The sequence below is a fragment of the Alexandromys fortis genome, unplaced genomic scaffold (assembly GCF_014885135.2).
Source record: "Alexandromys fortis isolate MF-2015 unplaced genomic scaffold, M_Fortis_MF-2015_v1.1 scaffold_91, whole genome shotgun sequence".
Lineage (NCBI taxonomy): Eukaryota > Metazoa > Chordata > Mammalia > Rodentia > Cricetidae > Alexandromys > Alexandromys fortis.
Window position 1 is genome coordinate 682,693 of NW_026067968.1, and position 17,052 is coordinate 699,744.

General features: G+C 43.1%; 2 protein-coding genes across 5 annotated transcripts in view; both read left to right on the forward strand.

Annotated features, from left to right (window-relative positions):
* Nucleotides 1-5,668, forward strand: part of Ak7 (adenylate kinase 7) — a 72,708-nt gene extending 67,040 nt beyond the window's left edge. For 2 of the 3 annotated variants that reach the window (XM_050154827.1, XM_050154830.1), the window contains 2 exons: nt 4,212-4,370; nt 5,545-5,668. In XM_050154827.1, the coding sequence (XP_050010784.1) occupies nt 4,212-4,370; nt 5,545-5,583 (198 nt within the window). In that variant the 3' untranslated portion in view covers nt 5,584-5,668. The remainder of the gene's footprint in view (nt 1-4,211; nt 4,371-5,544) is intronic. The other variant, XM_050154829.1, reaches the window with a different exon arrangement.
* A 1,973-nt stretch (nt 5,669-7,641) lies between these two features.
* Papola (poly(A) polymerase alpha) overlaps nt 7,642-17,052 on the forward strand; it is a 52,713-nt gene continuing 43,302 nt past the window's right edge. The window contains exons 1-2 of one of the 2 annotated variants that reach the window (XM_050154616.1): nt 7,642-7,860; nt 11,246-11,305. In XM_050154616.1, coding sequence (XP_050010573.1) covers nt 11,283-11,305 — 23 coding nt within the window. In that variant the 5' untranslated portion in view covers nt 7,642-7,860; nt 11,246-11,282. The remainder of the gene's footprint in view (nt 7,861-11,245; nt 11,306-17,052) is intronic. The other variant, XM_050154617.1, reaches the window with a different exon arrangement.

Sequence of the window (17,052 nt, forward strand, 5' to 3'; positions counted from 1 at the left end):
AATCTCCATGGGGCACGAAAAGCTTATCAGCTAGCGGAGACCACAGTCAGAGATGGATTTTGTAAGGCTATGGCAGAGGCCGGTTTCTGAACCCACCTTTTTATAGCAGAGGCACCAAGCATTAGGTCTAAACAAAGGAATTTTTACAATCTCAAGGTACAGATTGCCTTACTTTACAATCTCCATTTAACAGAGTTTCTCAGATAAACTAGTGTTTGTACTTAATCTATTGTCTTTCTTGGTACTTCCAGGCGGTGTTTACTGAAGCCCTGTGCTCTCCCCTTTGATGCTGCCAGTTTTACATAGCAGGGATAATGCATAACCCAGAGGTCATTTATCTGTTTCCTAAAAGTTGACTCAGTTCATATCCTTAGTCTAGCTCTCAGTTTACAGGGAGATGCTTTGGACTTGTAAATAGAGCTCTGGGTTGTAAAGAGAGTAACCCACTGCTAATAGTTAATCGTTAAGCTACTAAGAAAGCTGCTAACAGTCTGTTCTCATTCTCCTAGGCTTACAACTTTATACTTCTTTATTTCTACATTCCTATTTCTGGAATCTACATGTTTATATTCTTATTCTTGGACCCTTCAGTAGTGAGAGACTTCAATATCCCAGTCTCATATTTAGAGAAGTCTTCCAAACAAAAACTCACCAAGAAAGCATCGTTGCTAAGCTCTAACACCGCTCAGCCAGATCTAACATGTATCTACAGACTCTTCCATCTGGCTGATAGGGAGCACACATTGTCCTCAGCAGCACGTGGAACTTTCTCTAACATCACCTGCCTTAACAAATGCAAAATTTTCAAAGAATTCCTTGTGTCAGACCGCAGTGGAGTTCTAATTAGAAAACACAAGCAAGAGAAACTTCAGAAACTGCATACATATGTGGAGAGGGCACAGCACAATTTTGAATGAATAGTCATTGAAGAACTCAAGGAGGAAATTGAGGAATGCCTCAGGCCAAACGAAGACGAGAGCACAGCCTACTTGAACCTCTGGGACACCAGCCAGGCAGTCCTAGGAGGACAGGTTAGAGCTAAAAGTACTCAAATAAGAAAAAGAAAACACTAAAACACTGTACACCCAGGCACAAAAGCACATGCCTTTAATCCCAGCATTCAGAAGGACAAATTTCCATAAATTCAAGGTCATCGTGGTCAACATAGTGGGGTCCAGGAGAGTTGGGGTTACACAGTGAGACCCTATGTCCAAAAAAATCCTAATGATGGGCCTCAGAGCACTGTAGAAACAAAGAGCCAAACCAATGCCTACATCTACAGATGGCGAGAAACAGAGATGGGTAGAATAATGACCTAGTGAAAGAACGACTAACAGGAATACAAAGTGTCCTTGGGAAAGATTAAGATCCACAACCTTTAACAAAAAGAGGAACAGCGACCCAAATGAGTAACATAGAGATAAAAAAGGAGCTGTAGCCACAGACTTCGGGGGAGTCTGGATGCACATGAAGGAATATTTTGAAAACTTATATTCCAAAAATCTGGAAACTCTAGAATAAGTGGATAAATTTCTAAACTCATATGACCTACCAAAATTGACCTACTAAAATTAAATCAAGAAGCTATAAATAATTTAAACATTCCAACCACAAATGGTGGTATTGAAGCAATAACTAAAACTCTCCCACAAAAAGAGCTCAGGAGCAGATGGATTCACTCCTGAATCATACCGAGCCACTGTGCACAAAGTGTGTGTGTGTGTGTGTGTGTGTCCTTCTCTGTGAATATGTGTGTCTGCATGTGTGTGTCTATTTTTGTGATTGTATATGTATGTGTTTTATGTACATGCGTGAGCATGCAGAGACTAGAGGTGTTTGTAAGGTGTCCTGCATATCACTTCATTTTATTCCTTAGAGACAAGGTCTCTCACTGAACCTAAAGTTAGGCTGGTAGCCAGCTAACCCAGTGCCTCTCTTTTCTCTGTACCCCATTACTCCTAGCTCTAGGGTTACAGTACATATGACTATGTGTATTGATTGTTATTTTTTCTGCATGGATGTCTATGTGTTCACAGAGGACATTGGATTCCCTGACATGGGGTTACAGGCAGTTGTAAGCTGCCATATGGGTGCCGGGAATCATAACTGGGCCCTCTGGGAACGTAGCCAGTGCTCTTAACCACTGAGCCATCTCTCCAGCTCCCATGCCTGATGTTTTATGTGGAATCTGGGAGATCTGAACTGTCTTCTTGCTTTTGTAACAAGCACCCTTACTTACTGAGCCATCTTGTCAGCCCCTACTAAACTTATCAGAAAGATTCTAATACTTCTCAACAAACTAGTATGGGAAGGAACTCTACCAAATACATTCTGTGAAGCCATTATTACCATGATACTAAAACCAGATAAAGACACAAAGGAGAAAAAAACAGCAGTTTCCTTGATGAACACAGATGCAAAAACTCTCAACAAAATACTTGCAAACAGAACTCAGGAGCACAATGAGAACTCCAGGCATGGTGGAGTACAAGTCCAATGTCTGTGAGGCAGATGCAGGGGGGCACCCACTGAGCAAATCTTAGCCCAGCCCCGGCTCCATGAGACCCTGCTTCAAAAACACTACAAATAAAGAGCAGAAAAAGGCAAGGATAAGAAGATGGGAGACAGGGCAGGGGACAGGAGGACAGGGATTACTCGGCCAGTGGCGTGCTTGTGTGGGAAGCACAGGGTCCTGCACTGTATTGTCACGAGGCAGAGTAGAAGGACTCCAAGGGAAAGCCTTGGAGAAATGGGACAGGAGAGGAGCTGCTCACTACGAAGTCGGGCTTTCACCAGCAAATAAACAAAAGCCCCGCACAGTTAACAACTGCTTCAGGCCTGTCTCCTTTCCCTGCTATGAACCTAAACTTTTCTAGGACCAAGGAAAGGATGTGTGTTCCTCGTGCAATCCACACGGCCTCTGGAGCCACCCTATAAATTCACCCATCAAAAAAAGAAGAGACAAAAAGAAGTTTCTTAGCAACCTTTTGAGATATAACTCAAGAGCTACTAAAATGTTGGTGATGGGCTCTGACAATTGCTACTAACACTCCTGTGACTCCTCTTTGAAGAATCTGTAGGATGCTGCCTGGGTATGCCTTACTCCTCCACGTTCCCTTGGGAAGCACACACCCACACTTGGCCATGCCCTTCTTTCTGAAATCTCTGGTTCTCTGTGACTCCTTTGCTTGATTCTTGATATCTTTGATTAACAAAAACCTCCCACAAGAACTGGCTGAGCCTGACATTCTTTTCTGTGCCAAAGCCACGATTCCTGGTTTAGCCTTATTCAAGGTCCCTTAAAGATTAGGGACTGGGGCTGGAGAGGTTTCTGAGCAGTTAACATCACTTGCTGCTCTTCTGGCCACCTTGGTTTGGGTCCTAGGATCCAGGACAGGCAGCTGGTCACCACCCATAACTCCAGGTCTAGGAGATCCAATGTCCTCTTCTGGTCTCTTTAGATACCTGCATTCATATGGCATACACACACATACACATAACTAAAAATAAAAAAATAAATCTTTTATTAAGGGAATGCCTCCTGCTCCTGAGGATGGCAGTATGAAAGCCGTCTCTTTGTCTCTTTACTGCTGCTACACAGAACCGGTATCAAACACCAGACATAATGGCATGCTTGTGTAATACCAGCACTGGGGAGGCAGAGGAAAGAGGATCTCTGGGCCTTGGTAGTCAGCCAGTCTACCCTAACTGATGAGCCCCAGGTCAATGTCCTTGTTTCAAAGTCAGTAGACAGCATTCCTGATGATGACACCTGAGATTGTCCTCTGGTCAACACACACACACACACACACACACACACATATGAACGCACATACACAAATGCACATGAGCAGTGAGGAGGTGAAGGAGAAGGGTTTGGAAAGAGGATAAACAAAAACAAATTATGTTTCAAAATGCCCCAGTAAAACCCAATGCTTTGTACATGAACAACAACAAAAGGCTTCTTCTAAGTTTTTAAAGGGCACAGGAATAAAAAACACAGAGCAATAAAGAAAGAAAGTTGGTTAGCACATGGTTGGCTTTCTCAGTACACCATTGCATCCTTTTCTGCTGATGGAAAGGCCAGAGTGACATTGTTCATCAGGGTCTAGTCTTACTGTCCTGTGGGGACAGCAGTGTCAAATGCTCTCATGCTCTCGTTGCTCTTCTGACTCTGCATCTCCCCATGCCCATGTGCTCTATGTCCTCAGAATAAACGGCTAGAGGAAGTGAAGAGGGAAGAGAGGGAGCTGCTGGAGGCGCAGTCCATCCCCCTGAGAAACTACCTGATGACCTACGTGATGCCCACGCTCATGCAGGGGCTCAATGAGTGTTGCAAGGTGAGACCTGAGGACCCCGTGGATTTTCTGGTAAGATTTCTTTAAAGCAAAATTTTAAAGGTTTATTTATTTTATGTATATGGTTGTTTTGCCTGCATGTATCTATGTACACTACGTGTGTGTAGTTCCTACAGCGGCCCGAAGAGGGCATTAGACTCCATGGAACTGGAGTTATAGGAGGTTATGGGTGCTGGGAATCAAACCCAGGTCCTCTGCAAGAGCAGCAAGTGCTCTTAACTGCTGAGCCATCTCTCTAGCCCCAAGATTTAATTTTCAAAATATCAAATTGAAGCATGACTGAAATTTAATAGAAATCTATGTGAGTTTGAGAGAATCCACATCTCATTGCTCAGGAAATCGCTTCTAATATATTCATGGTTTACAGTAAGATTTCTTCTTTCTCCTCCTCTGAGCATTCCTTTGTAAAAATAAATATATAGTTTAAATATATTGAGAACTTCATATACACATAACATTCTGATCCTGTTTTCTCCTCTTAGCCTCAAGTTCCTCCTAGATCCTACATCCTCCCACACCCCCTTCCAACTTCATGGCCTTTTGTGTTTGTTTCTTTTTTTAAAATAAACTACTGAGTCTGATTAGTGTTTCCCTAGGGACATGGGCAACCCACCATGGACTATGTCCCTAAAGAAAACTGACTCCCCCTCCTTTAGCAGTATCACCTGTCAATAGCTTTTCTGCTAGGAGTGAGGGTTCCTGTGCCATTGTCCCATCCATGTTCTTTTATCTATTGTTATATAAGTTCTTTAATCTTTTATTGGGAAGGAATTTATATACCCTTAAATTCATAAACACTGATAGCACAAACATGTGGCAATAAATGCCTTGTAATTTGTTAACTTCTGCCTGGGAAGATGACTTATTGTGTAGAGCACTTGCTACTCAAAGTGTGAGGACTTAAGTTCAGACGCCCAGAAACTATATAAAGCTGGGTGCTATATGGCCTGTGTTTGCAATCCCAGTACTCCTATGGTGAGATGAGAGGCAGAGACAGGAGAGTCCCTAGAAGCCCACAGCCCAGCTAGTTTGATGAACATAGAGGGCCTGTCTATTTGTGGAAGGTTAGAACTGATACCCGAGGTTGTCTTCTGATTGCCACATGCATACCTGTATCTCGGTGGGCATGCAGCCCCCCCCCAAGACTTGAAACATGAAAAAAACAATTGTTTCCTCTCTGTTGCAGGCAGAATATCTCTTCAAGAACAACCCTGACATGCAGTAACTATTCATCAGTGCTGGGCCATGGGGCTTCAAAAGAAGAGCTCAAGTTAAACTTGTAATTTGAAAAAGCACTTTTCCAGGGGCTTGGGGGGTGAGGGGTTATGGGGAATCCTAAAGTAGAATCATTAAAAAGCTATATTACAATGAATAACTAATGCTTCATTGAAATAATATTTAAAATTTAACAGATAAGACATACATATGTAACCCAGGGATTAACGTTTTAATATGTTCCTGTTTTTTTCTTTTGAGGCAGGGTGTCTCTGTATAACAACCCTGGTTGTCCTGGAACTCACTTTGTAGACCAGGCTGGCCTCAAACTCACAGCAATCTGCCTGCCTCTGCCTCCCAAGTGCTGGGATTAAAGGCACTAGCTTCAGATCTTGCTCACGTGGTAGAGTGCTTGATTAACACACACAAAACCCTGGTGGGGCACACCTTTAATCCCAGGACTCAGGAGGCAGAGGCAGTAGGATCTCTATGAAGTTGAGGCCAGTCTGGTCTACAAAGTGAGTTCCAGGACAGCCAGGGCTACACAAAGAAACCCTGTCTCAAAAAACCAAACCAAACCAACCAACCCCAAAACCTGAGTTCCATCCCTAGTGATGGCATCTAAAGGTGCAGGATAGGGTTAATTTTCTCGGCCAATTATTAATAAAATAGGCAAGAAAGAAATAAGTGGAAAACTATGGGGAGTTGCCATAGGATATCAGGATATGTGGGGACCTTCTTGGGGTTCTTAGTCTCATTGATAAAAGACTTTAAGAAAAAGCTCAAATGGAAGCTCAAGGATAGAGTTTAAAAAGAAAATCTCCAAGGCAGGCAAGCTGTAAATCTCACAGCTGCCAGGAGAAGGGGGAAAGCCCTGCCATTTGAGATAAGCCTGCAGGGAGGTCAGCCGGCTGGAAGCAGACAGACGCGTGGTGGGGAAGAAGTTCTGGCGAAGGAATAAGGAAACCCTACGTACCAGGGACCTCAAAAGCTTCATCCTTAAGTTTTTAAGCTTTGTCTGGAAAGAAAGACAGAAGAAAAAGGAATAGTTGGTGAGAATACACTACCCAATCCCATGTTGGAGTGTGCTCATAAGGAGCGTGCGGGGGTGGGGGGGGGTGGTGGTAGAGATTTTAAGAGGGAAAAATACGGTTATTTTAAGATGAACCCACTTTACAAGGGACAGGTCCTCCTTCCCGGGGGTAGTCCTATAATCAGGACCTTGACCTACCCACGCAACTGGATTAACTTTTTTTTGAGAGGGGTTTCTCTGTGTAACAGCCCAGGTTGTCCCGGAGCTCACTTCGTAGACCAGGCTGACCTTGAACTCACAGAGATCTGCCAGCCTCTGCCTTCTAAACACTGGGATTAAAGGTGTGTACCACCTTCGCTAATTCTTCTTAAAGGGGAGACAAGGGACATATCTGCACCTAGAAGTATACGCTAATCTATCACATAAAAGCGTGTTACAGCACGCACACTTGTAATCCCAGCACACAGGAGGTGGAAGCCGAAGGATCATAGGGCCAGTCAGTTTATGAGGGACCTTGTCTTATTAAAAAAACAAAAGCCGGGTGGTGGTGGCGCAGGCCTTTAATCCCAGCACTCAGGAGGCAGAGGCAGGGGGATCTCTGTGAGCTCGAGGCCAGCCTAGTCTACAAGAAATAGCTCCAAAGCCATAGAGAAACCCTGTCTCGAAAAACAAACAAAAACAAAAAAACAAAACAAAAACGTTAAAAAATAAGATAGCGAGTAAACAAACAAACAAATAAAAAAAAAAACCCCAAAACTAGACCCACCAAAAGTCTAATGGTTACTGTCAACTTTATCTAACTAATCCCGCGGTCTAGAATCCCCAGCCCTTATTTTCCACGACAACGTCACCGCGCTAAGGAACTATTGCCTGTCGCTCGGAGCCTCCCGCACCAATACCACGCACCACCACAACAGCGTGAGATCACCGAAGACAGGTCTAGGCCACCTTAAGAACTACATTTCCCGTGAGGCCATGCTTCTTCGCAAGGCGAGTACGCAGGCGCGCGCTCCGTGTGCGTGGCGGCGTCAGCGGTTCTAGAACGTTGCTGTGGTAGCGCTCGGGCGCCATGTTAGGACGAAGGGGAAGGAGGAGAAGCGCTTAAAGCGGCGGGGCGCGGGTGCGGGACTGGGTTGGCCCTGGGGCTGAGGCAGGCCACCGTCCCTCCCGCCTCGGTGGATCATGCCCAGGACGGCGGCGGCGGTCGCGGGGGGGAAGTGACTGGGCGGTGCCGGCGCCGGAGACGATGCCGTTGTAAGTGATTGGCGTGCTGAGTGAGGCGCACGCCGGCGGGGCCCCGGGGGCGGCGAAGGGGGAGGGGAGGCGCACGGGCGGCCTGGGCCGCCGCTTTCGGCTTCTTGGACGAGGGTCCCTCGCTAAGACCCAGGAACAGAACGGCGCCTGGTGCGGACTGGCGGTCCGAGTCACCCCAGTCCCTTCCTGTCTCTTTTTCACCATGGCGCCGTCCTGCCTCCGAGTCCCGCACTTCCGCTTCCCCCCACGGAGCGGGTGAGGAGCGGGGATCGGGGTGCCGGCCGCGCTGGTGGGCCGGGGATCGCTCCCGAACGCCGGGCTGCGGGCGGCGCCTTCCCGGCTTTGTTTTGACTGGGCGACCCAGCTTGGGCGCACTTCCTGATCCCTCCGGCCCGCGGGTCACTCACGTTGTGATTCCGAGTGTAGGCTCTGAGCGAATTCACCCAGGCCTTCTAATCCCACTAGGTCTACTTCACAGACTTTACCTTGATTCTTTTTCTCCTAATTTTCTTCCTCTCCCTTTTTTCTCCTAAGAGATTGGCCATCCCATTGTTGGAATCTAGAAGTAGATAAGAGCGTGTATTCTGCTTCCGTGTGAAGGCTTAGGTTGTGCGACTACTTTTCTTTCATAACAGGAGAGGCAGCTAATTTTGACACAGCATCAATATGGGATCCCTCGGATTGTACTTAATACTTTAAAAGTGGATCCTTTGGCCTCTTCGTTTTTGTTGAGAGACCCTGATGTTTTGTTCAGAGATCCTTTGGATGTATTTTATTTCTGTAAGGATAACATTTGTTAGGCTTACTAGCTACTATATCGATGTAAAACCCGCGAAGTTCCCGTTGAGTCATTCTTCACGGAGCGAGGGTAAAGTAAAGCACGAGTCTATAAACTTTGGTGTTTTTTTCATTGGGATTCAAATAAATGTGAATGGTTGGAGTGTTGTCACGTGGTAACCTTGTCTTAATTCCTGTTGACTGCTCCTGATATGTCAGTAGTAAAAAAGATGGACGCACATCCTAAAGGGAAAGACTTCAGATTAGAAATAACGTTAAGTAATTTATGTGTGGGGGTGCAGATAGGAAGGAGAGTCTGCATTTCCGTCTCAGCACGCTTGAGAAGATGAGCAGGGGCACTTCAGAGTTACAGAAACTTCCAGTTCCAGGCTCTAAGCGCTTTAATCTTTGCGATTTATTTCAAATGTATAAAATGAAGGTTTGTTTCATGGGATTTGAACTCTACAGCCAATTTCTCACAAGCTGTCCTATTTTAACCCAGAGAGTACTGGTACTCTTACTAATACAGGGCAACGGAAGGCTGCCTAGTTGGGAAGGCCAGGCCTTCCTTCTCATTACTTTGCTTTCTGAGAGCCTCTGACACTGCTAACCTCATTTCTCCATGGAAGGCTTGCCTTGCTTCTTGTCTTCTGGTGTCACTTGACATTAATTTGGTGCCTTTGATGTACTGAGTTGTGATTTCCTAGATATTTTGTGTTCGACATCCAGTGTGGTTTTGGTGTGCTTGTTAAATTTGGGCATGTAAATTGGGATTGAAGTGTAGACAGCTCAGGAGAAAGGTTGGGGTCAGAGTGGATTGAATCATTGCACTCACAGGTGCATGTTTTGTCTAAATTTTGAATTATAATTACAAACATAATTTGAAAAATGCTGCTGTAGTAGTGATACTTTGAAAAATTATGGAGAAAACAAAGACGCTTTTAAAAAACACTTGAAAGTTCTAGAAGTCCATTAAGAAAGTTTCTCACCTAATGCTGTTGACATTAAGCCACATATTTCCTTTCAGGGAGGTCTTCCTGTGTCTTCTAGGGTCTTTCTTTAGTAGTGCCTCTGACCTCAGCTTAGTAGATGTCAGCAGCCTTACCCCAGTGATTTCCTCGAAGTGGCAACAACACAGATGCCTCCAGACTTTTTCAGATGTACTTTAAAGTACATAGTTCGTTGGTTCAAGAACCACTGTGTTAGTCAGGAGGTGATGGCATATGCCTTTAATCCTAGACAGAACAGAATCTCTGAGTTCAAGTCTGGCCTGGTCTACAGAGTGACAGATAGCCAGGGCTACACAGAGAAACCCTCTCTTTGAAAACCAAAATAAATAAATAAATAATAAAAAAAATAGGAATTGCATTAATGAAAAGTATGTGTCATACATTTTATTCTTGCCTTATGCTAATGGCCAAATCATTTGTGCCAGCATCAGTGTTAGCATCCATGCCACACCCAGAATGTTGCTGAAGTTGTTGGAACTATTTAGTGAGACTTGGAGAAGACAGTAGTTCCCCTGTGTGTTCATGAGGGCATTTACTAGAAGAGAATGGGAGGACTTGCCTGATCAAAGGTAGAGCTGGGTCCAGCTGGTGGACACAATGTGGCTGTGACTTAGTGTGGTCTCCTGGTGCAGGATGGTTGTGGGCCATCACTGAGGGCCTTTTAACAGGGTTGAAAGCTTCTCTTGATTTTGCTCTTGGTATTTGCAGTCATGTGTAAGGCAGTGATGAGGAATGCTCCTTGAGCCTTAGGAATCCCATGGTGCATGCACTTCTTGAAGTGTACAGGTGATGCATACCTATAATCTCAGCGCTGGAAGTGGAGGAGAGAGGTTTGAGTCGAGCTTAAGCTACATAATAAGGCTCTGTCTCAAACAGCAGAGAGCAGTTTATTGCTAACATATATTGTAAGGTTTTTTGTTATTGTTTTTACAAAATAGTTTCATTGTGACATTTTCACACATGTATGATGTACTGTCATGGACATAATATGTAGAATAGTTTTTTGGTAAAAAGTGATTTTTTTTAAGTCTGCAACTTTAGTGCACTGCATTTGAAGTATCTAAAAAAAACCACACAATTTAATAACAAGACAGTATTAACAAACAAGAGCAGGCTAACGGAAGAAGAAAGGGACAGGAAAAGGTATTCTAATAATAAATCTTTGGAAAAATAATTTTCTAATTGGAGAACACATGTATGTGTGGATGAAGGTGCAAGCATCTGTGCATGTTCTTGTGGAGGCCAGGGATGTCATCAGATGTCTTCTGTTGCTTTCTATTTTCATTTTGAGATGGATCTTTCTGAACCTGGAGACCACGGATTCAGCTATACTGGTTGACCAATGAGTTCCAGGGATCACCTGAACTTTCTCCCTTCCCCTCAAGGCTCGGGTTACAGACACTTGGAGCTAGGAATTGAACTCAGATCTTCACGGGTGTGTGGGTGTGTGTATAGGTAGTATTTGACTGAGACTGGGAAGTCAGCTTCAAGATTGGAGGTTAATGTTGTAAGAGAATTGTTTGCTGCTCAGTAAGTGATTATGGTTTTTGAAATGCTGTTTTCTTTTAAACATGTTAATGAACATGTTTGATTCCTAGTCCATGAACACCTTCATCGTTTTTACTCGAGGCAAAAATGTCTTCTGGCTTGATTATTTGGTAAGTCAATTTTATGTTAGTAGTACACCTAAATTTAGCCTTCATTTGTCTCTAGACAAGTATTTTAAAATTTTCTTTTCCCCAGGCTGTAGTGGCACACGCCTCTAATTCCAGCAGGCTCTCTGTGAGTTCAAGGCCAGCCTGGTATACCAGAACTAGTTCCTGGACAGGCTCCAAAGCTACAGAGAAACCCTGTCTTGGGGTGAGGGGACAGGGGAAAACCATTATTTTCCTTTAAAAAAAAAAAAAAAAAAAGACCATTAGGGTGCTTAGCTAGTTCTCATTTCTTTTTGCCTTTAATTCTGTATCTTTAATGTCCATAACAGCTTTTTAAACTTTTTAAAATATTGTACAACATTGGGTTATAATGTTCAAGGCAGTGATGAAGGTGATAACTGCTTCTGTTCTGCTTAGATTTTTTTTCTGTTTGACGTGAGCAGAAGTGATCAGGGAAAACAACCTCAACTGAGAAAATGAATCAGATTGTCTGTAGGCACCTCTGTAGGGCATTTTCTTGGCTTAATGATTGATAAGGGAGGGGAGGGCCCAGGGCCCAGCCCACTGTGGGTGGTACCACATCTGTGCAGGTGGTTCTGAATTATATAAGAAAGGCAAACTCAGCAAGGTGTGAAGAGCAATTAGGAAGCAGTGTTCCTTCACGGCCTCTGCTGTGTTTCTGCCGTGACTTCTTCATGATGGACTCTAAACTGTAAGCAGAAATAAACCCTTCCTCCTAGTTGCTTTGATCATGATCTTTCTTTCTTTCTTTCTTTCTTTCTTTCTTTCTTTCTTTCTTTCTTTATTTATTTATTTATTTGTGGGTTTTTTTTTTTTTTCGAGACAGGGTTTCTCAGTAGTTTTGGAGCTTGCCCTGGAACTAGCACTTGCAGACACAGAGTTGCTGGGATTAAAGGCGTGCGCCACCACTACCGGCTATTTTTTTTTTTTATTGATATTTATTGAGTTCTACATTTTTCTCTGCTCCCCTCTCTGCCTCTACCCTCCCCCCTTCAACCCTCTGCCAAGGTTCCCATGCTCCCAGTTTACTCAGGAGATCTTGTCTTTTTCTATTTTCCATGTAGATTAGATCTATATAAGTCTCCCTTGGTGTTCTCATTGTTGTCAATTCTCTGGGATTGTGGTTTGTAGGCTGGCTTTCTTTGCTTTATGTTTAAAAAACACCTATGAGTGAGTACATGTGATAATTGTCTTTCTGTGTCTGGGTTACCTCACTCAAAATAATGTTTTCTTTCTTTTTTTTTTTTTTTTAAAATATTTATTTATTATGTATACAATATTCTGTCCATGTGCATGTCCACAGGCCAGAAGAGGGCACCAGACCTCATTACAGATGGTTGTGAGCCACCATGTGGTTGCCGGGAATTGAACTCAGAACCTTTGGAAGAGCAGGCAATGCTCTTAACCACTGAGCCATCTCTCCAGCCCCAAAATAATGTTTTCTTGCTCCATCAATTTTCCTGTAAAATCCAAGATGTTGTTATTTTTTCTGCTGTGTAATACTCCATCGTGTAAATGGACCACATTTTTTTATCCATTCTTCGATTGAAGGGCATTTAGGTTTCTTCCATTAGGTTCTGGATATGACAAACAAAGCTGCTATGAACATAGTTGAGCACATGTTCTTGTGGCACGATTGAACATCCTTTGGATATATACCCAAAAGTGGTATTACTGGGTCTTGAGGAAGGTTGTTTCCTAATTTTCAGAGAAATTGCCACACTGACATCCACAGGGGTTGTACGAACTTGTACTCCTACCAGCAATGCAGAAGTGTTTCCTTTTTCCCACAACCTCTCCAGCATAAGTTGTCATCAGTGTTTTTGATCTTGGCCATTCTTACAGGTATAAGATGGAATCTCAAGAGTTGTTTTGATTTGCATTTCTCTGATGACTAAGGATGTTGAACATTTCCTTAAGTGTCTTTCAGCCATTTTAGATTCCTCTGTTGAGAATTCTCTGTTTAGGTCTGTACTCCATTTTTTTTAATTGGATTATGTGATCTTTTGGTGTTTGATTTTTTTTGAGTTTTTTGTATATTTTGGAGATCAGACCTCTGATGTGGGGATCATGGTATTTTATAACAGCCAAAAGAAACCTAACTAAGACAGTTCTGCTCTCTACACATGAGCCTGTGGCATGATCTCTCACACCACGTAAATAAAACATAATAAAAATTAATAGGAAAAAGCTTAAATCATGTCTTTTTATTTTTCCCAGTGTTTTGTGACTAGTCCAGGCTATCTTGGGGAAGTTGATGCAGGAGTGCTCCCCCTCTTCCCTTAGAGTCTGTAGCAAAGGAACAGTTAGAAACACCCATAGGAGCTGGATGATGGTGGCGCACGCCTTTAATCCCCACATTCAGGAGGCAGAGGCAGGCGGATCTCTGAGTTTGAGGCCAGCCTGGTCTACAAGAGCTAGTTCTAGGACAAGTTCCAAAACTATAAAGAAACCCTGTCTTGAAAAACCAAAAAAAGGGGGGGGGGCAAAATCAAAATCAAATAAATACGTTTTTATTAAATAACAAAATAATATCCTTTGGAAGAATAGGAAAGTGACCTGGCTTTTGACTGAATGACTGTGTCCTTTTCCTGCACAGTCAACCTGGAATTGATAGTTTGGCCTTAGGTTTCATCATACTTTATTCATTCCCCTTGGGTAAAACCTGTTTAATGCTAAATTCCTTGTGATAACCTGGAATTCCAGGTTGTAGCCTAGACTGGCATCAAATTCTTTTAAATCGTTCTGCCTCAGCCCGTGAGTGCTCAGATTACAGGGCAAGCCACTATACCTGACTGGGAATGAATGCTTAAAATAGTTATTATTTTTAGTTATTTTGTCTTTGTGCTTGCATATAAGTGTGACCATGTAGGTCAGAGAGCACATCAGATCCCCTGGACTAGAGAGTTTGAGGTGGTTGTGAGCCATCCAGTATGGGTACACTACTGGGAACTGAACTTTTGTGGTCCTCTGTAAGCATCAAGTGCTCTTAACTGCTGAGTCATCTCTCCAGCCCCCAGAATTAATATTAAATACATATTGCAGTACCTTTGTATGTTCCTTCTATGAGAAGGGTCAGATTTTAGTATGTGGAAAGTCAAAAGAAACAAAAGTGAATGGAGTAAATGTCAGGCATGCCCACATTCTGGAATAGCACTGGAGTACATGATGTTCCTGTCAGTCGTATATCTGTATAAGAATTTGGGGCCATATTTTGGACAATCTTATGGTTGTTGTTTTGTTTTGTTTTGCCACCCTAGGCTTAGGTACTATGTCCCCATCCCCTGAGACAGCTTCTCTCTGTAGTAGAGCCAGACTTCAAGCTCATGACCATTCTCCTGCCTCAGCCTCCAGACTGTTAGAATTCTAAGCCTAGAATTCTATGCCCAGTTTGTTGTTTTAAAACGTGATGGAGTTTAGACTTGTCTACCTTGTCTTAAAAAAATGTTGGAGAGGCTCTATCTTTCATTGTCGGAACTTTGAACTTCATAGATGGCTAGAGTTAAAGTTGTTGGCCGCCTTTAATTCTAGCACTAGAGAGCCGGAGGCAGTTGGATCTCTGTGAGTTCTGGGCCAGCCTAGTCTACAGAGTGAGTTCAGGACAGCCAGTACTGTTTCACAGAGAAACCCTGTCTAAAGACTAAACTGGCCCCTACACCCTTTGTTTTTTGAGATGTCTCTAGCCTTTGTTGACCTGGAACTTTGTAGTGTAGTGTAGACCATGCTTTGAACTTGCCACTATCCTCCTGCCTCTAATCTCCTCAATGCTGGGATTAAAGTATATATTTTCATATTCATGACTCTTGTTAGTTTTCTGTCTGTGATATATACTTAAGAAAAATTAAGAGAAAGGCCAGGCAGTGTGCCACAGGCTGCCTTAATCCCAGCAGCGGATTAAGCAGGTAATCTCTGAGTTCAAGGCTAGTCTGGTCTAAAAGAGCTAGTTCCAGGACAGGCTCCAAAGCCACAGAGAAACCCTGTCTCGGAAAAAAAAAAAAAGATAGAAAGATTTTTTTAAAAAAGTCTTTTATTTTGGCTCTGTGTGTCAGGTTCCACACCATGCTCAGATGGCTGCATTGCTGTGGCCTAAGGTAAGGCTGAGCATCATGCTGGGGGCCACCTACATTAATTAGGGTGAGCATGAAGCAGAGTTTGTTCTTTTATGTTTGGGGGACAGTTTTATCTAGACAGGCTGATCTTGAACTTACACAGAGCTACTGTTGATCTTCCTGCTTGCACTCAAAGTATTGGGACCAGAGGCATTCGCTACTAGGCCTAACAAAGTAGAATAATGTCTGGAAAAGTGGTAGATGTGGCCTGATGTTTTCAGGCATAGAGGTGCAGGCGATATCTGTGAGGTGAGCTAGAGCTTCATCCTTAGGGTTTTGGTCTAGTTTGTTTAAATTGAGTGGTATACTTTGTTTTGTTAGAAACTGAACAGTTGCTGGGTAGTTGTACACCTTTAATCCCAGCACTTGGGGGAGGTAGAGGCAGGCAGATCTCTGAGTTTCAAGACAGCTACACAGGGAAACCCTGTCTTAAAAAAAAAAAAAGAAGACTGAACAATTGCAAAAAGACATCTTAAGTTGCTTTTAGCACTGTATTTGATTTCTCTCTTCCTCATGCTTTTCTTTCCTCTTTCCAGTGTCTTTCATACTGTTCAAGTGTTCTCTCAACTCATGTCCTCAGCCCTGTTACTCTGTTTAATTTCTAGTGTTAAATGGGAAAATGTGAGTTTTCTATTTAAAATTCAATAACATTGTTTCTCCTTGGAACATTTTGGACTCTGAAAACAAGTACCACAGTGTTTAGAATGTGTATGTTTTTATTTAATTGTGTGAGAGAGTCGTACCTACCTACACATACACCGTTCTCAATGCATGTGTTTTCTCCATAGCATAGAAATCACAACTTTTAAAGAGTACTTAACCTTCTTTCTGTGTTCATTCTGAAGAATGTCATGTTCTTGCCACTGCCCAGTGTACTTCTTCTGGTCAGTTCTCAGGTCTTCACCTCTCACATTCCCATAGGAATGCTGGGGTTAAATATTACCTGCTGAGCCATCTCCCCAGTCCCTATTTTTACCTGTCTTACTATGCATGTTTTACTTGAATTAGATGATATGTGTGTGCTTATGTACACATGTGAAAGTGTACATAACCAGATATAAGTTGTATATGCTTTTGAATTAGATGAGGTGTGTGCTTGCTTGTGTGTACACATGTGTATGCATAACAGATGTTCTGTGCTTTTTGAATATGAAACAAAGTAGCTAGATGATTACATTTTGAGTCAAAGTAAATTTAAAAAAAAAAACCACCTGCATATGATTTATCTCCCCATCATTTTAGCATGGAAACTAATATGGACATAAGGGAGTTTTTCCCTCAAAATTTTACCCCCTTTTTGAATTTTCTTTTTCCTTTTTTTTTTTTTTGGTTTTTCGAGACAGGGTTTCTCTGTAGCTTTGGTGCCTGTCCTGGAACTAACTCTTGTAGACCAGGCTGGCCTCGAACTCCCAGAGATCCGCCTGCCTCTGCCTCCTGAGTGCTGGGATTAAAGGCGTGCGCCACCATGGCCCAGTTTTTTTTGGGGGGGGCATGGGCTTTTGTAGCTCAGGCTGATCTTTTAACTTGCTATGTAATGAAGGAATAACCTTGATTTACCTCTGCTTCAATTCTGAGACTACAGATGTGCACCACCATGCCTGGCCCTAGATTGAACAGTTC